This window comes from Podarcis filfolensis (genome assembly GCF_964270895.1).
Source record: "Podarcis filfolensis genome assembly, chromosome: W".
In the NCBI taxonomy this organism is placed as follows: domain Eukaryota; kingdom Metazoa; phylum Chordata; class Lepidosauria; order Squamata; family Lacertidae; genus Podarcis; species Podarcis filfolensis.
The window spans coordinates 6,287,329-6,306,943 of NC_139619.1; the positions used below are offsets into that span (position 1 = coordinate 6,287,329).

Sequence of the window (19,615 nt, forward strand, 5' to 3'; positions counted from 1 at the left end):
GAATTCTCACAGTTTCAAGCGCTACCACAGGTTCCGCAGAATATCTGTACTGCATTGTTTAGTGTGGCAGCACCTGCCCTTTGGAACTCCCCGCCTCTTGCAACAAAGCACGTGCCTTTGCTAGACGCTTTTCAGGCACCTGCTAAAAGCATTCTTGTTGAGGGAGGCATACCTAGAAGCTTAGGAAGTTGAAGTAATTTTCATCTCTTTTAATATTTTAGCTTTTGTATGTTTTAAAGTAGGATTGTTGATTTTTCTTGATTTGACTGCTGTGGTGGTTTTTTTGTTTTTTGTTTTGGTAAACCACTTTGCAGGCTTTTAAAAATATATTTTATTAAATAAACAAGCAATACATAGAACTAATAATAGAAATATATAGGAAAATATATATCCCCCCCCCCATTTTCTTTATTTTCCCTTCTCCTCCTGCTGCTGCTGCTCCTCCTCCTCCTCCTCGTGTTCCTCACCTGAAGGAAAAGCCATATGCAACCATATGCTGTATTTTTATTCTTTTTGGCAAGAAAATGGGCACACAAGGAGGCAGCAAACCTTTGTGCCCTTCAGAGGCACATGCGCAGTCTGCTACTGGCCTCTGGTCTCCTGCGCATGGGGTGGGGGTGGGGGGGAGGCCACCCCTTCCACGCAGCGAAGGCGACCCTGGCATGGCTACCAGCTGCCCACAAAGGCGCACTGAACTGGGCTCCAGACTGTGGTGGGATTCCCCTAAGCCCAAGCCAACATGGCCAGCGCTCATCATGGATGATGGGACTTGAAACCCATTGGGAGGGAGGGCCATGTGAAGACAGGATTCTCAAAAATACCTCTGGCTTGCGGCTCCTGGAGTGTTGCTGGCAATGCCTAGAGTTTCTCTTCAAGCTCCTGGAGCTTTACACGCAATGCTTGAGTTTCCTTAAGTACTGTTTCAGCTCCATGCCACACCTCAGCCAAAATCACTGCTTTAACTCAGAAAAAGAAGGGAGCATCTGTGCATGTCATTCCGGTCAAGTTGCACCGAAGTGGGACTTGTTCATCTGAGCTCCACAGGCTGGTTTTTATAATTGTTTGACTGGGATTGTTTGTTGGTTTTTCTTTAATTTGGGGCAAGGCCTTTTATGTGCCCTTTCAATCCCCAAGAGCCAGCACTGTAAATCAGTTTTAAGGGAGTCTTAGAAGCACAGCTGCCACCCCCCCACCCCCCAACATCAACATCAGTTACACATAAAGGCTTTTAAAACTTATTTAATATCTTTTTTAAAAAGTTAACCTTGTAATTCCTAAATCATTTTAAACACTTTGAAATACTTTCTAAAATTCTGCTTTTTAACTTTTATGTAAATGATGTAATAAAGGAACCCAAATGGCCAGATATTTCCCTGTTTCAGTTTTATCCCATAATGTATCTATTTTGCTACATGCCAACGATACGGTGTTGTTAGCACAAACGCAAATGGGTATGAGGCGATTACTAAAGAACTTTGGGAGACTGTGCCGTAACAAAGAGTTGAATACAAATTATTCCAAGACAAAAGCCGTAGTATTGGGGGCACAGCCCAGGAAGCAGAAATGGTTCCTAAATGGACAAGCCATTGAACAAGCCAGGCATTTCAACTACAGTCGTACCTCTGGTTGCGAACGGGATCCGTTCCGGAGCCCCGTTCACATCATGAGCAGAACGCAACCCGCGTCTGCGCGCGTGTGGGTCGCGATTTGCCGCTTCTGCGCATGCGCGTGGCGTCATTCTGAACGTCTGCACATGCGCGAGCAGCGAAACCTGGAAGTAACCCGTTCCGTTACTTCCGGGTCACCGCAGGACGCAACCTGAAATGACGTAACCTGAACCGAGCGGAACAAGAGGAATGACTGTATTTGAGGATTTGCTTCTCTGATAGGAGTACTGGGTCTCATCAGATGACAGCCTCGGCCTTGAAGGCATCAAGATCTGCACAAGCAATTCTTAGCTTTACCAGAACTGAAGGCAGCAATGGGATTGCCCCTGCTCCGAGAAGATATACAGTGGTACCTCGGAAGTCAAACAGAATCCATTCCAGAAGTCCGTTTGACTTCCAAAACATTCAGAAACCAAGGCGCGGCTTCCGATTGACTGCAGGAGCTTCCTGCACTCAATCCGAAGCCGCAGAAGCCCCGTCGGACATTTGGGCTCCAAAGAACATTCACAAACCGGAACACTCACTTCCGGGTTTGTGGCCTTTGGGAGCCAAAACATTCGTGTCGCAAGGCGTTCGGGATCCAAGGTACTACTGTATTGGTAAGGCGCCCCCACAGGTAACATGGGGGTGGGGAGGAGAACGATAGGAGGGGATCGGGAGAGACAGGGAAGCCCGGAGGGAACGCCCCACCTAGCCCAGCTCCGACCCCAAGCCAATATCACCAGCGGCTGGAGCAAAAGAGCAGAGGAGCCGCGCACCGGCTGGGGGCTAGAAGAACGCGGTGTGGACCCTCCCCTGCCAGTGCAGGGGGGCACAGCAAAAACCATGCTTTATTTTATTTAGTTTATTTTCAGTCCATTTCTTATCCGTATTTTAAAACCCTCTGAACCCAGGTAGGCGGCCTGAACCATTGGAGCCCATTTCCTGGAACCGCCGTCTCAGCCCCGATCTAGGGACCTGACACCAAGCCCTGGGGGTCCCACAGGAGAATTAAAACTGTCCCTTTTTCTTGTTCCCTTCTCTCTCTCTCTCTCTCTCTCTCTCTCTCTCTCTCTCTCTCCTCCTTCTTCTTTAGTTATACACACAACCCTCCCTTTTTTATTAATACATTATTACTCATTATTCATCCATTTCTATTCACTTCTTACTCATTTACTCATTTTCATTATTATTACTCATTTTTTCTCTTTTTTTAAAAAAGGTTTTTTTAGTTTCTCATAAAAAAATTCTATATGCCGTATTTTTCGTCCCATAGGACGCTCCGTCCCATAGGACGCACCTAGTTTTTTTTGGGGAAAATAAAGGAATTTTTTCCCCCTTTATTTCCCCCCCAAAACCAGGTCGGGGAAACCGAACCAGGTCGAGGAACAGTGGGATGGTGGCGCTCCGCCTCCCTGCTGTCCCCCGAGCTTGTGGGGCTGGCCGATGTCTGCCCGGCGCGCAGGGCGCTCTGCTTCAGGGTGCCTCTCGCGCGGGGCGGCAGGCTGCTATCCGCAGCGTGGGGAGCCCTGCGGGGAATTCCTGCAGGTCTCCCCAAGCTGCGGATGTCTGCCCGGCGCAAGGGGCGTTCTGCTTCAGGGCGACCTTCGCGCTGGGCGGCAGGCTGCTATCCGCAGCGAGGGGAGCCCTGCAGGAGTTCCCCGCAGGTCTCCCCACGCTGCGGATGTCTGCCCGGAGCGAGGGGCGCTCTGCTTCAGGGCGCCCCTCGCACCGGGCGGCAGGCTGCTATCCGCAGCCTAGACAGCCCTGCAGGAACTCCCGCAGGGCTGCCTAGGCTGTGGATGTGTTCCCGAAGCTTGGAGAGCGAGAGGGGTCGGTGTGCACCGACCCCTCTCGCTCTCCAAGCTTCAGCGAAAGCCTGCATTCGCCCCATAGGACGCACCCAGATTTCCCCTTCATTTTTGGAGGGGAAAAATTGCATCCTATAGGGCGAAAAATACGGTATATATCTACTTTTCCATCCCCACTCCCCCCTTTTTCTATTTACTTATTATAATGGTTTTTTTCTTTTCCTTCTCTTTTCTGAACAAACAAACAAACCATTTTCAGTAGGATTTTTTGTGTTTTCTTTTTCTTTCTTTCTTCTTTTTCTCTCTATCTTTTTTCTCTGTTCCTTATCTTTTCTTTTCCATCTTGTCTTTTGTCTGTCACTATAACTTGAACCACCACAGCGACTTTTGATTTTTAAATAGAATTCCATTAGCCTTTACATTTTTAACTTTGGACTCTTATCTGCAAACTCCCAACCCCACCTCCCCACCTTAACACTGGGAGGGCCATGTCCCCGGAATTTGTGAAGACAGGATTCTCAAAAATACCTCTTCCTTGCGGATCCTGGAGTATTCCTGGCAACAGCTGGAGTTTTTCTTCAAGCTCCTGGACCTTCACACACAATGCTTGATCATCCTTAAGTACTGTTTCCGCCCCCGTCTTAGGGCTATTGGGTGCCTTCTTCAGTATTTCAACATCCTGGAGAGGACAGGCACTTCCTGCTAGACATTTACTCCAGACATTTACAGAAGGCACAGAGGCACTGGCTGAAGAAGTTGGGAATGAGCAGACAGTGCTTTTGCTGAGATGGAGCTCCACCCCAGGGTGCTAAAGAGCTCTTTCCCTAGCCTGCAAGTGCCAGAAGGCCAAGCGCTGGTGTTGCAGTGGTGGTACTTCAGAGGAGTATGAGAAAAGGCTGCTCTGGATTCTGGGTATATAAATGGCCTTGCCTGAAGCTGTGGATTGTGCTCTGCATTAGCAGAGAGGCTCTACTTAGTTGCAAATGAAGCACATTTCAGTTCTTATAGAAACCGGTGTTTCCATGCATGCTTGTTCAGGAACTCTGTGAACTAGACAGCCGCTGTTTTAAACTGGCCCTTTTTCTGGCAGGTTAAACGATTAAAGTTGACTTGATTCACTTCAGCCGCCAACTACCCTTCTAAGCAACCAGAGCAATTACAAATAAAAGGCTCTCCAACCGTGCGCTATCCCTATCTGCAAGCAAGCTCTCCCACAAAGTTGGGGGGCAGGGGATCCCCTCTGCTGTGCTTTGCCTCAACGCCCCAAAGACAAGCCGTCCAGCTGGAGAAAAGGGGGGAGGGGTGTACGCCACAGGAACGGCCAAGAACGCTGTTTTTTGCTCAGCAATGAGGCGTTAAAGCAGACATACCTTCCTCTGGGTGTGCTCTCTCGAGTCGGGCTCTCCCTCTTCTCAGCGGCGGCTACACCAAGGTCGGGGCACCCCCCCCAGCCAGCGAATTGGCTGGCTGGAACTGGCTGGAATGTCCCCGGATTTAATTAATGTCCCCGGATGTAGTCGGGACCTCTGATGCTGCTTGCTGCCATGGCGTCAGCCATGTTGCAGTGCAGGAAGTCCCCAGGCGTAAATCCGGGGACATTCCAGGGACAAATTTCTGCCGGGGACAGATTGCTGAATCCGGGGATTGTCCCTGGCAACTGGGGACGCCTGGTAAGCCTCCTTCTGGCCTTACCTGAGCAGCAAGTGCAGCTTGTCCTGGATCACCGTGGATCCCTTCAGCTGCCATCAAGCTCCCAGGTTTGGATCTGTTGTCCTGACCTGATTTTTAAATAGAATTCCATTAGCCTTTACATTTTTAACTTTTGACTCTTATCTGCAAATGCGCAGCCCCACCTCCCCACCTTAACACTGGGAGGGCCATGTCCCCGGAATTTCTGAAGACAGGATTCTCAAAAATACCTCTGGCTTGCGGATCCTGGAGTGTTGCTGGCAACGCCTGGAGTTTCTCTTCAAGCTCCTGGAGATTCACACGGAATGTTTGAGTTTCCTTAAATACTGTTTCAGCTGCATGCCACACCTCAGCCAAAAGAGCTGCTATCACTCAAAAAAAGTTTTAAAAGTTTTTTTTTTAATTTCTCATTAAAGAATTCTATATATATATATCCACTATTCCATCCCCACTCCCCCCTTTTTCTATTTACTTATTACAATGGTTTTTTTCTTTTCCTTCTCTTTTCTGAAAAAACAGACTATTTTCAGCAGGATTTTTTGTGTTTTCTTTTTCTTTCTTTCTTCTTTTTCTCTCTATCTTTTTTCTCTGTTCCTTATCTTTTCTTTTCCATCTTGTCTTTTGTCTGACACTATAACTTGAACCACCACAGCGACTTTTGATTTTTAAATAGAATTCCATTAGCCTTTACATTTTTAACTTTTGACTTTTACATTTTTAACTTTTAACTTTTGACAAGCTCCCAGGTGTGGATCTGTTGTCCTGACCTGAATACAAAAGAAGTGATTTTACATCTCCATTCCAACACGAAACGAAAGCCCAGAGCCTGAATTCATGCTCCCCCTCATCTGGAATATGGTCACTTCCAGAACCTCCCAGCCCAAGGATCTCCTTGTAGAGGACTGCTTGTATGACAGAGAGGTTTTCTGTGGAGTGCTGCCTCCCTCTGCTGGTGCAAGCTGTTTCTCCAGCAGAAAAATGCTTCCTGGTAGATTGGAAATGGCCACCCCTCTTTCTCCAACCCATTCCATATGCATCCCGACCCCAACTATCAGGATTTGCCATCTGGCCTGACTCTACAGTGCTGCTGATACACAAGATAGGCAATAGCCTGCCACTCACTAACCTAACTGCAGCCTTGCAGGAAAAGATTATAAGAGCAGCCAGAGATTTTGTAGTCCAGCCTATTCACATAAGCAGACCAGTCCTCTGCAGCGCACACCCTCCTACTCAAAACCAAGTCAGCTCACCGCCATAAACTGGGCCTCTTTCTCCTGCTTCACTTCTGAGATATTTCAGGGCAGGCTGGATTAAAGTCGGCTCACATTCCTGGCAAGGCTGTTTTCGTCCACGGAGTTTGTTCTATGAGACACATGAGCCAAATAGCCGAGGAGACAGTTTTTTAGCTGCCTGTCATTCATACACTTTATACGGAAAGGATTTCAGGGGCAGATGCTCTTTTTCTGCATGGAGGGTGGGGGTTTCCAAAGGAGCACTATTCAGACCTGCATTCATGGCTTATGAGTCGTAGCCGTGTGACAACTGCACCTCATGCTGATGTGTTGAAGGGCTGATGTTGCACTTCCAGGTAGAAGAGCTCATTGGCATTATTTTAGGCTCTGTGTCAATTGACTTTGTGACATAATGGTGGGGGGGAGTTCTTATTTTTAGAGTATTTACCTGCAACCTATTATGTGGGAATCTCAAGGTACTTTACAACTAGGTCAGAAAATAGGCAAACATTGAAATGCAGCAGAATAAACAGGCCTACAGTAAAAAAATATCCTTCAAAGCCCATATTGGCTGGCAGCAGCATCCCCCCAAGTCCATGATGGATAAACACTTTCCCCACATGGAGCAGAATTGCACCCATGTTGGCAAAGGCCTCCTTTCTAGAAGGGGGAGCAGAGGCTGCCCCCACCCACTGCTCTCTTCTCCCAGGCATCTGAAGAGACAAACGGCTCCCCTTCTCTACCTGTGTGCCACAAGCCTGAATTGCAAGACAGTTCCCACTTTGGGGCAACAGGGAACAAACATGCAGAGGACGAGTTCTGAGGCTCCCCCAACAAAGCCATTTCCCTGGGCCCACCTGCCAGCCTGCTGCTGGCTGGCTGCCCACCCACAGGAAAACGGCACGATTCTCCCCACCAAGAGGACATAACAAGAAGATGGGGACTATAACATAGGACTTCCTAACTTGTGAGTTCTGATGAGCCGCTGCTGCTTCCCCAGTTTAAATGATGGTGGCTCAGGTGAGCCATTAAGCTAGAAGGAGGAAAAGGACTGACCCCGGGATGGGCTGTCTGCCTTCCTTTTGCCTTCCACCTCACGACATCCTTCCCCAGCCTGGTGCACTCCAGGTGTTCTGGGGCTCCATCTCTCACCAGGCCCAGGCGGTATGGCCAGGGGTCAGGGATGGGGGCAGTTGTCCAAAGCAGCTGGAGAGACTCAAGGAGGGCATTACAGCCTCAAAGCCCTTTCCCTACCTCTCAATCTGGACTTACCTGGCCTTGCCCCTGGCCGCCTTTAGCCAGATCAGCTGTGCTCGGAGCTGGGACAGACCCCTCTGGAGACTTAGAGGTAGAGGAAACAGCCTGGGTCCCCTGGAGAGCACTCCCAAAGGAGATGCCCTCAAAGCTGATCATACTTTTCCTACTCCCAGACTGCAGGCTAGAGAACATCGCTGCACACTGGTGACCCATTCCCTGGGTGGTGCACTGGGAAGAAGAAACCTCATCCAGAGATGGGAGGGAAGCACTTTGGCCAGTGCCATGGGGCCTTTCTTCGGCAAGCTGCTCGGGGACCTGCAATGGAGCACTGCCCAAGGAGGAGGAAATGTGGGAGGCCTGCTGGGAAGGCTGCTGGGACCCCGACTCTTCCTGGCTAAGGGAAGCAGCTCTTCCAGTGGTATCTCTGGGAACAGAGGGCATTGAAGTGAGCTGGCAAAGAGAAGGCTCAGCCAGGTGGGAGCCGGAGGTCTCTGGGGTCGCACCCAGGGATTCGTTGGGCGAACTTTTCTTCTCCATTCTGTGGACACGAAGGCAAGTCTTCTGACCACTGTACCAGCTGGTTTCAAAGGCTATTTTTTTTGAAAGCTTGAAAAACAAAGAAAACACAATATACAGAAATCAGTGTCAGATATCAAGCATTTTGAAAACATAAAAAATGAAAAGAAACAGAAGATGAAAAGCTTTCTTCTTTGTTGCAAAGTAATTCCCAAGAATAAGCTCAGAGTAGGTAGGCCTTTTTACTCCTGGGGAAATCACCGGCAATTTCATGCCAAATGCAGCAGAGGGAAGGGGCACAGGAGCTGCTATGAAACAGACGATCCTCCAATCACAGCTGTTTGATACAGGGATGGAATCAATCCTTTTGCTTCAGTAAAAACCTCAAGGGTTGTAGGTTGTGGTTAAATGAACTGGATGGTGTTACAAAGGATCTCAAAATGAAACACCGTTTTTCAATTTGAAAACTGTTGAATGATCTTTACCTATCCTGGGAACAGTACATGAAGAACTACATGAAGATGGAGACTTCCGGTCGGCGCCAACGCTAATGGCCGCCTCCTGCTGAGCTCTGCTCAGGGAGGCTTCTTCACGAGTTCGGGTCTGACCGCTACGGCGAAGCGGGGACCCCTAAAATCTCAGGCGCGGAAGCCTGAGAGCAAGGAGGCTCGGTGGGCACCTTAAGCGCCCCCCCTTACTGCAAAGGAGTCTTTTTAAAGGCTCCGGAGCGGCATCGGGGAGCGCGGTGCTGAGAGCCGCTACCCAGCCCGTGGAGTGAAGCCGCGTTGCCATTGACGGAGAGCGCCGATTCCTTCCTGACATTTGGAACTTAAATTGGACTACCGTGAGTAAGATTGAACAACAAATCTAAAAGGAAACAATTTGAAATTGGCTGAAAACGGAGAAGGCAAAAAGTAAGGAAGTCTGCCTTCCTCGGACTGCATGTAAATAAAGCAACGGACAGGAAGCTGCAATTTGACAGAAAGCAGCCTTTAAATTGACGGACCCTGACATTGGACTTAAATCCCCCCCTTAGCAGGCAGGGGCAGGGGGGGAAGATTGAGGATTTGTTTTACCTGCATGAAAGAAGCTTAGAAGGGGAAAGTTCTGCCGTTTTAAACCCTTGGGGAGGACTGCCTGGAAAGTGAGTCACCGGGAAGGAGAGCTGTCATTAGAGACTAGCAACAAAGTTGGGCTCTTACATCTGTGCAACAAGTAAAGACCTTATTGGATACAAATTGGGTACTCTGGAAAGATACAATTTGATACCATTTGGAAAATATTGGAATAGGCTGTTATTTTTGTTACTTTTGAAGGGAACCTTTTGTTCTTTGTACTTGGAACTTTGTGCGACTCCCTCTAGAGGCTGCAGGAAAATAGCTACGACTCTCACTGTGGGAAACAGGCTTGTGGAATTTCCCATTTGAAAGCAATTCCCGTGGGAAAGACCTTGGGATATGAGTGGGCCAATAGAAGAGAGGATAACGAGAGCTAAGAGCAAAGTTGACCATAAGAGAAGGGCCTCAGTAACAAATCCAATTGTGGCTGCTACAACTTCTCCCATGGATACTGTGGCAGTGGCAAATGCACTTGTTAAAATAAATGAATCTTTGGAAGCTCTCACAAAGCAAAGCACTGAAAATTCTAAACAACTGACTGAACTGTCAACAAAAATAGATAAAAACACAGAGACAATAAATAAATTAGTCCAAGAAAGTGAGGCAACTAGAAAGATTGCAGAGGAAGCGAAAACTTCTGCAGAGGAAGCAAAAGTGTCTGCAGGAACCACACAGGAAAAGTTGGTGCCAGTCTGTAAAAAGTTAGAAGAACATGATGCTGCCCTGTCTTTACTGGAATTACAGAGGAAAAGTAGAAATTTGAGACTAAGATTGATTCCAGAAAATGAAAAGGACAATTTGATAGAATATCTTACAAAAGAATTTCTGGAATTTTGGCAGGACAGCTTGAAAGAAGAGGAATTTAAGATAATAACTGCTTTCAGACTAGGCAGGAAACAAAACAGAAAGAGCCCTAGAGACTGTTTAATAACTCTGAGATCTCAGGAGGAGAGGGACAAGATATTAAATTTACATTTTCAAAGAGCTCTTGAGATTGGAGATTTTCGTGTGCAGATTTTCAAAGATATTCCTAAATATATCTTGGAAGTGAGGACCTACTACAAGGACTTGGTCACCTTACTGAGAAAGAACAACATAACATTCAGATGGGAGTTCCCGCAAGGCCTGTCTTTCAACTACAAAGGAAAGAAAATTAAGATAAAAACAGTGCAAGACAAAGAACAATTTTTGGCAAGGAATGAGGAGGACCTCTGGAAGGAAACGGTGGACACTACAGACTTAGCAGAAATACCAGACATTTCAAACTTATCTTTTGGAATTAAAACACCAACAGAAGAAGGTCTGCTTGGAGCAGTTGGAGGAGTAACAAAGTAAACAACAAGATGTCTCTGCAAATTTTAAGCTGGAATTGTAATGGACTGAATCTCCCCAGAAAAAGGAGGGAGGTGTTTCATATTTTAAAAAAAGAACAATTGGACTTGATTTGTCTACAAGAAACCCACGTGACCAGAGTGCACCGAAAATTACTTATTAATAAAAGATTAGGACAAGAATTTATTTCATCTGATAAAGTGAAGAAAAGAGGAGTGGTGATTTATGCAAAGGAAAAGTTGGTTCCCAAATTAATATTTAAAGATGAACAAGGAAGATATTTGGCAATTGAAATTCAAGTTCAAGGAGAAAAATTATTAATAATAGGAGTTTACGCACCGAACGAAGGGAAGTCAGAATTTTTTAAGAAATTGCATGAGACATTAATGGACTATTTGGATTATAATGTAATTTTAATGGGAGATATGAACGGAGTCGTCTCTACAAATATGGACAAAGCACAAAGACAGGTGGTCTCCAAGGATGGGAGACTACCTAAGACCTTTTTTGAAATGACTGACAATATGAATTTGATTGATATTTGGAGAACAAGGAACCCTCTTGAGAGAGAGGGAACTTTCTTCTCTGAGGCAAAAATGACTTGGACTAGAATTGACCAAATATGGGTAACTAGTGGGATGGCATCAAAGATTAAGAAAGTGGAAATCTGCCCAAAGACTTGTTCCGACCATAACGCTGTAAAGATGGAGATGAACCCAACAACAGCTGGTTCCTTTAGATGGAGGATGAATGACTCCCTGTTTAGAGATGAAGAGGTGTACCAAAAGGCCCAGAAAGTGGTAAAGGACTATTTTGAGATAAATCTGAGAACAGAAGTGGAAAAAAGAGTAATTTGGGACGCAAGTAAAGCCGTCATGCGAGGATTTTTAATACAACAGAATGCCATAAAAAGGAAGAGACAGAATGAGCAAAAGGACAAGATTTTGGAAAAGATAAAAGAAGGAGAAAAAAGATTGAGATCCAAACCAAAGTCACATGAAATTTTGAGAGAAATTAAGTTTTACCAGAGACAATATATGGAACTGATGAACCAAGAGATAGAATGGAAAATAAAACAAATGAGACAAAAGACATTTGAATCGGCAGATAAATGTGGGAAACTCTTGGCATGGCAATTGAAGAAGAGACAAAAACAGAATACGGTCACAAACTTAGAAGTGGAGGGAAAGAACATTTACAAACCAAATGAGATTAGAAACTGTTTTCAGAGCTATTTCAGGAGACTTTATGCACAGGGGCCGGTGAATGAAATAGAAATAGAAGAATTTCTTAAAAAGTATGGATTACAAAAAAATTCTGAACAAAGTAGAGTGATTTTGAACCAGAAGATAACTGATCAAGAAATTGAGGGAGCCATTCAAAATATGCAATTGGGAAAATCTCCAGGACCTGATGGACTGACCTCCAGATACTACAAAGCTCTGAAAGAATGGCTTATACAACCGTTGAAGGAGGTCTGTAATGAAATTTTAGAGGGGAGGAAGGCACCTGAATCGTGGAAAGAAGCTTATATTACACTTATACCAAAGACAGAGACTGAAAAGAACCAGGTTAAGAACTACCGCCCAATATCATTACTCAATGTGGATTACAAAATTTTTGCAGACATTTTGGCAAAAAGATTGAAGAAAGTTTTGGTGGGGGAGATTCAAAAAGACCAAGCGGGCTTTCTTCCAGGAAGACATTTGTCAGATAATGTGAGAAATATAATAGACATTATGGAATTACTGGAAGTTAATATTAATACTAAGGCAGTTTTAATATTTGTGGATGCGGAGAAAGCCTTTGACAATATTTCTTGGAATTTTATGAAAAAGAATCTCCAAGGGATGGGGGTAGGCCAAGGTTTTGAAAATGGTATAAGTGCAATTTATTCTGAACAAAAAGCCAAATTGATTGTAAATAATGTGGTTACAGAAGAATTTGCTATTGAGAAAGGGACACGACAGGGGTGCCCAATATCCCCATTACTTTTTATATCGGTCCTGGAGGTCTTATTAAACATGATTAGAGAGGACCAGCTGGTTAAGGGGGTTCAGGTCGGAGCTAAACAGTATAAACTGAGAGCATTTGCAGATGATCTAGTTTTAACCTTGCAAGAGCCAGACACTAGTACAAAAAGAGTTTTAGAACTAATACAAGTATTTGGTCAAGTAGCAGGCTTTAAGCTGAACAAACAGAAAACGAAAGTACTGGACAAAAATTTAACAGCTGTTGAAAGGGAGAAGTTTCAGAGTGAAACTGGTTTAACGGTAGCAAAGAAGGTGAAATACCTGGGGATTAATTTGACATCTAAGAATGTGAACTTATTTAAAGATAATTATGAGAAATGTTGGACAGAAGTTAAGAAAGATCTAGAAATATGGTCAAATTTAAGACTTTCCTTGTTGGGCCGAATTGCTGTTATTAAGATGAATGTCTTGCCGAGAATGTTGTTTTTGTTTCAAACATTGCAGATTTTGGACAAAATGGATTGTTTCAAGAGGTGGCAAAAAGATATATCTAGATTTGTCTGGCAGGGCAAAAAGCCCAGAATAAAATTTAAGATATTAACTGATGCGAAAGAAAGAGGGGGGTTTGCCCTGCCGGACTTGAAGTTGTATTATGAATCAGCGGCCTTTTGCTGGCTGAAAAACTGGCTGCTTCTTAAAAACACAGACATTTTGGATTTGGAAGGGTTCAATAACAGATTTGGCTGGCATGCATATTTATGGTACGACAAGGTAAAAATCCATCAAGGTTTCAAAAACCATATTGTCAGGAAAGCATTATATAATGTTTGGATTCGATATAAAGATTTGTTGGAAAACAAAACCCCCAGGTGGTTGTCACCAATGGAAGCTAAGGAAGTGAAAAAACTTAATATGGAATCCAAATGGCCAAAATATTGGGAAATTATAGAGTATGAGGAGGGAAAAGTGAAATTGCAGAGCTATGAGAAATTGAAGTCTAAAGTAAGAGACTGGCTTCATTACTACCAAATAAATGAAGTCTTTAAACAAGACAGGAAAATTGGCTTCCAGGTGGAGAGGTCAAAATTAGAAACAGAGCTACTGGAACCCAATACTAAGAATCTGTCAAGAATGTATAACTTGCTGTTGAAATGGAATACACAGGATGAGACGGTTAAATCAGCTATGATTAAATGGGCACAAGACATTGGTCATAACATTATGTTTGCTGACTGGGAACAGTTATGGACCACCGGTATAAAGTTCACGGCATGTAATGCCTTAAGAGAGAACATTATGAAAATGATATATAGGTGGTACATGACCCCAGTCAAGCTGGCAAAAATTTACCACACGCCCAATAACAAATGTTGGAAATGTAAGGAAACGGAAGGTACCTTTTACCACCTTTGGTGGACGTGCCCTAGGATCAAGGTCTTCTGGGAAATGATTTATAATGAAATGAAAAAGGTGCTTAAATGCACTTTCGCGAAGAAACCAGAAGCCTTCCTCCTGGGCATGGTAGGTCAATTGGTGTCAAGGAAAGATAAGACGTTTTTTATGTATGCTACAACAGCAGCAAGAGTACTCTTAGCAAAGTATTGGAAGACACAAGAGCTACCCACACTGGAAGAATGGCAGACCAAGGTGATCGACTACATGGGACTGGCGGAGATGACTGGCAGAATCCGTGACCAAGGGAAAGAGACGGTGGAAGAAGACTGGAAGAAATTTAAAGTTTATCTTAAGAATTGTTGTAAAATTAATGAATGTTAAAATGTCTTGGGTAATGTAAAATAGAATTGCAGTGACAAACAATTGGATATGGAAAAAAAGAGTTAAAGAATGAGCTATAAGAAGTTGAAATTAGGGGTTGCTGGATTGATTTAAAACAGGGATGCAGAAAGGGGAGGTATGGGGAAGTCGCTGAAAGAAGGTTTTAAGAAAGAAAGATCAAGAAATTATACGTGTTTATATGTTTGTTTGTTTATGTATTGTGTCGTATTGTCTTTTAATATGTGTTGAAAAATCAATAAAAAAATTATTAAAAAAAAAGAACTACATGAAGATGACGTACAAATGGTATACAACACCAGTGCAGTTAGGGAAAATGTACAAAACTAGTTCAAATATATGTTGGAAGTGTAAGGAAAAGGAGGGAATATTTTATCATATGTGGTGGGAGTGTAAGGTAATTAAAACATTTTGGGAAATTATATACAATGAATTGAAGAAAATGTCCCATTTAACATTTGTTTAAAAACCCGAGGCATTTTTGTTGGGGATTGTAGGGAAAGATCTGCCAAAAAAGTTGAAAAACATCTTCATGTATGCGACAACGGCCGCGAGAGTTCTGGTTGCGCAAGGATGGAAGACTGAAGAAACCCAACTAAAGAATCATGGCAAGAAAAGTTGATGGACTATGCAGAAGTGGCAAAATTGACATATAAGCTACGGGACAAGGATAACTATGACTTTAAGGATGAATGGGAACCTTTCACAAAGTCTCTGAAGACGCAACAAAGTGAATTGGACTCCTTGGCAGGTTTTGAATAAACATCCACAATTTTTTTTTTACTGATAATAATCAGCTATACAGTTTGAGGATCTATACAACTTTGTAACATGCAGTAAATAGCAATATTAGAGAAACCAAAGACTGGAACTGAGGGAAGTTGGGAGGTGGGTTGGGGGGGTGGGTTCTGGGGGGGAGGGGGAGGGGGAGGGAGGAAAAATGGGGGGAATAAGGATATGTTTTTGGATAATATGTCTTGTTATAACTTTGAATAATATTTTTTTTAATATCCTGGGAACAGTACACCGCAGTGGTGGGCAGTTCCACAGACCCTCCTCCTCTACTCAAAATGCATACAGACCCATCTTTGCGTGGGGAAGATCCAGACAAAAGGAGTCTGTTTTCAAAGTACCCGCGGAGGGGTTTAGATGGCTTCATCCTCTTGCCTCCCCCGCCCCCCAATCACTGTTTCACTCCGGAAGGCGTCTCAGACCTGGGTGGAGCAGCCACAAATGACAGGCAAAGAGACAAGGTCCTGCCCAGATTCAGGCTTCCTCATGATCGTGTGGAATCTGTACACGTTTCTGTTGGCGCTTCCACTAGTGATTGATCTGTACAGGATCGGACTTCATTTCAGCCAACCACATCCTTCCTCTTCCCCCTCCCTCTTCCCCCGACAGCATACTAGAGTTCATATGGATTTCAAAGCATGCTTTGAGAACTTGTATGCTTAGCTTTAAACTCCACAAAATTAGCCTATGGCTAGGATGCTATTTATCAAAGTCTGTGCCCATTAAAATATGGTCAGATACAAGTATGCTTTCCCCCTTGTTATACAATTATTATTTTTAAAATTGCATTCAACCATTTACTATTTAAACAGCTTATACACCACTTGACTATAATCATCTCTGAAGTGACACACGAGAAATACATTGCAGAAAAAGTTAACATTGATGACATCAGACTTCCGTGAAAAAGACCTGCTGGAATAAAAAAAGGATTCGGTAGGTGCTGGGTGCTCTGCCTGATGCTCTCAACTGACAAGATGTAGGTGTGGTTGAATCAAATGGGAACAGTGACCACAGTGCTATCAAATTCAACATACACAGTATGGAAGTGGACAATTGCTAAGGAAATCCAGAACAGTCACATTTGACTTCAAAAGAGGAGACTTCCTCAAAATGAGGGATTGGGAGGCTTCCGGAGGCGGCGCCAACGGCAATGGCGGTCTCCTTCTAACCGGGAGGGAGAAGCTCTGCGGAAAGTGGGTCTGTCCGCTACGGCGAAGCGGAGACCCTTCCAAAAATGACAGGCAGGAGAAGCCTGTGAGCGTGGGACTCGGCGGGCACCTTTAGCGCCCCCCGAATTGGCAAAGGAACCCCGTAAGGGGTCCCGGAGCGTAACGGGAGGCGCGGTGCTGAGAGTCAATTGCTACTTCTGTGGGGCGAAGCCGCACAGCTGTTGCCGGAGAGCGCTGACCTTTTTCCTGTGACAATTCGGCTGCTAAACAACTACCCGTGAGTAGGTGAAGCTTAAGAAATTGGGACTAAAGGAAGAAAAAAGGGATCAATTTGACACTGAAGCGGGAAGGTGTAAACAGGAAGTCCACCTTCCGTTTTTGTACACAGATCAAAGCAAAGACGCTTCTAAGCTAAGACCTGGAGAGCGGTGCTTTTAAACTTCTAAATCCGGACATTAAAGTGAAAGAACTCCCCCCCCCCAGGATAGTGGAGAGGGTGGGGAAGAGGGGAAAGTGACTTTGTTTCTTCTGGGAAAAATAGAGACAATTGCTTAACTCCTGGGACGGACTGCCAGGTGCATTAGAACTGTTGCATTGAGAGTTGCACTTTCTATGGACATTGTAACTTTTTAATGGTTAACTCTGCAAAGGAGATACTTGTTGAAGGTCTTCTCTGGACTTGAAACTCTTGCTTGCTTTTTCTCTTTTTTCTTGAGGGTGTTTAAGAAAGTTGGAAAAGACTTTTTTACTATTGTAAATTGAATGACTGCTACAGTATCCCCCTAGAGGAATATTGAAGTTGTACATCCAGCTGGGGGATTTTTCCACTCTGGACTTTGGGGATTTTCCATGGCAAGATCTGACTGTGGGAACGACCTTGACTCATAGACAGAGGTGGGATGACGGATAGGACAACACGATCGGGAAAGGCCAGAGTGCAGCAGCCCAGCACAGTTTCCCAGCAACGCAGACCATCTGTTCCTGGCCCTCCTGTGACACAGGGGGAAGACTCTGTACAAGTTGAGCCAAAAGGAATGGCATCAGAAGGGGATTTTACCTCTGCGCTAAATAAAATCTTTGAAAAATTGGAAGGCCTAAGCAAACAAGTTACGGAACAATCAACTAAAATAGACAATTTGGGACAGAAGGTGAATTCTGATACAGAATCTATTGAAAAACTGTAGGAAGAATCTGCGTCTAATAGAAAAATAGCTGAGGAAGCAAGAGAAAAAGCAGTGGCTGTAGAGGAAGAAATAAAACCTATGCGTAAACAGATTGGGGATCATCAGTCACTTCTGTCTATGATTGAACTGAGGGAGAAACAGATTAATTTAAGGATCAGGGCAGTACCAGAGCTTGAAAAGGATAATTTAAGTGACTATCTTACGCAGGAATTTGGAAAATTTTGGAATTTGGAGTTGGAGAAAGACTTTAAGATAGTAAGTGCGTTTAGACTTGGAAGAGGAGGAAGGAAAAACAGGGTGAGAGACTGTCTGGTTACCCTTCGAACGAAAGAAGAGAGAGATAAAATACTGAGTGCGCACTTCCAGAAGACTTTGGAGATAAACGACTCGAGAGTGGAGATTTTTAAGGATATACCGAAACATCTATTGGACCTTAGATCTAACTACAGTGATCTGGTGACCCTACTGAGAAGAAACAGAATTGTTTTCAGGTGGGAATTCCCCCAGGGATTATCCTTTACTTTAAATGGAAAAAGTTCAAAATAAGATCGTTGGAAGATAAGGAAAATTTTTTGAAAGACCACGAAGAAGAAGTGATAGAAGAATTAAGAGCTTTAAGAGCAGGAGTACTAGACATAGCACCACCACCTTTGGGATTGGAAACACAAAAAGAAGTGATACCACCGTCAGAACAAGAAGAACTTTTGGGAGCAGTTGGAGGAAAATAGAATAACTACATCATGTCTCTGCAATTATTAAGTTGGAATATTCATGGATTTAACTCCCGGGAGAAGAGGAAGAAAATCTTTCATTTACTGAAAAAGGAACAATTGGACTTAATTTGTTTACAGGAAACTCATGTGATAAGGCTTCACAGGAAAGTACTGATTAATAAAAGATTGGGTCAAGAGTTTATTTCATCGGACAAGGTTAAAAAGAGAGGAGTTGTTATTTATGCCAAAGAGAGCCTATCACCGAAATTTGTTTTTAAAGATGAACAAGGAAGATGGGTGGCAATTGAAATTCAATCACAAGGAGAAAAATTTTTGATTGTAGGAGTTTATGCACCAAATGAGGGGAAATCTGAATTTTTTAGGAAATTGCAAGAGACATTGCTTGACTACATGGACTATAATATTATCCTGATGGGAGATATGAATGGAGTGGTATCTACAAATATGGATAAGGCGCAGAGACAAGTTGTAACTAAAGATGGCAGACTACCAAAAACCTTTTTTGAACTGACTGACAATATGGACTTGATTGACATTTGGAGATCCAAGAACCCCCTTGGAAGAGAGGGAACATTCTTCTCTGAAGCCAACATGACATGGACAAGAATTGACCAAATATGGATAACTAGAGGACTGGCACCTAAGATTCGAAAAGCGGAAATTTGCCCAAAAACCTGCTCCGACCACAATGCGGTGAAGATGGAGATGAAATTAACACCAATCGGTTCCTTTAGATGGAGGATGAATGACACCTTATTTAGAGATCAAGAGGTCACTAAGAAGGCCCAAAAAATCCTGAGAGACTATTTTGAGATAAATTTGAATACTATGGTTGAAAAAAGAGTAATCTGGGACGCAAGCAAAGCAGTTATGAGAAGGTTTCTGATTCAACAGAATGCATTAAAGAAGAGAATACAAAATGAGAAAAAAGATAATATCTTGGAAAAAATAAAAGGAGAGAAGAAATTAAGAGCGAAACCAAAGTCGCAAGAGATTCTGAGAGAAATAAAATTATATCAAGTACAATACATGAAAATGATAAATCAGGAAGTTGAATGGAAAATTAAGCAGATGAGACAAAAGACATTTGAATCAGCTAATAAATGTGGGAAACTGCTAGCCTGGCAGATGAAAAAAAGATAAAAATTAAATACCATTACAAATCTGGATGTGGAAGGAAAGAACATACAGAATCCATTGGAGATTAGAAAGTGTTTCCAGAGATATTTTAAACAACTATATACACAAGGGCCACAGAAAGAGACTGATATAGACTAATTTTTAAGAACAAATGGATTACAAAAAATCACTCAAGAAAATAAGATAATGTTGAATCACAAAATTACAGAACAGGAGGTTGAAGGT

At 43.7% G+C, this 19,615-nt stretch overlaps 2 protein-coding genes and 1 long non-coding RNA gene across 3 annotated transcripts in view; 1 reads left to right on the forward strand and 2 right to left on the reverse strand.

Annotated features, from left to right (window-relative positions):
- The window catches only part of LOC310753702 (inositol polyphosphate 5-phosphatase OCRL-like), a gene marked incomplete at both ends in the record, with an annotated part of 328,447 nt that overhangs the window by 76,282 nt on the left and 232,550 nt on the right, over positions 1-19,615 (reverse strand).
- Positions 4,074-7,766, reverse strand: LOC310753800. Its single transcript, XR_014543461.1, has 4 exons — positions 7,651-7,766; positions 6,397-6,508; positions 5,150-5,235; positions 4,074-4,136 (listed from the first exon to the last, which is right to left on the reverse strand). It is a non-coding gene; the product is annotated as an uncharacterized lncRNA (long non-coding RNA).
- LOC310753703 (inositol polyphosphate 5-phosphatase OCRL-like) overlaps positions 9,609-19,615 on the forward strand; it is a gene marked incomplete at both ends in the record, with an annotated part of 168,001 nt that continues 157,994 nt past the window's right edge. The window contains one exon of the mRNA XM_083595057.1: positions 9,609-9,677. Within this exon, the coding sequence (XP_083451183.1) occupies positions 9,609-9,677 (69 nt within the window). The remainder of the gene's footprint in view (positions 9,678-19,615) is intronic.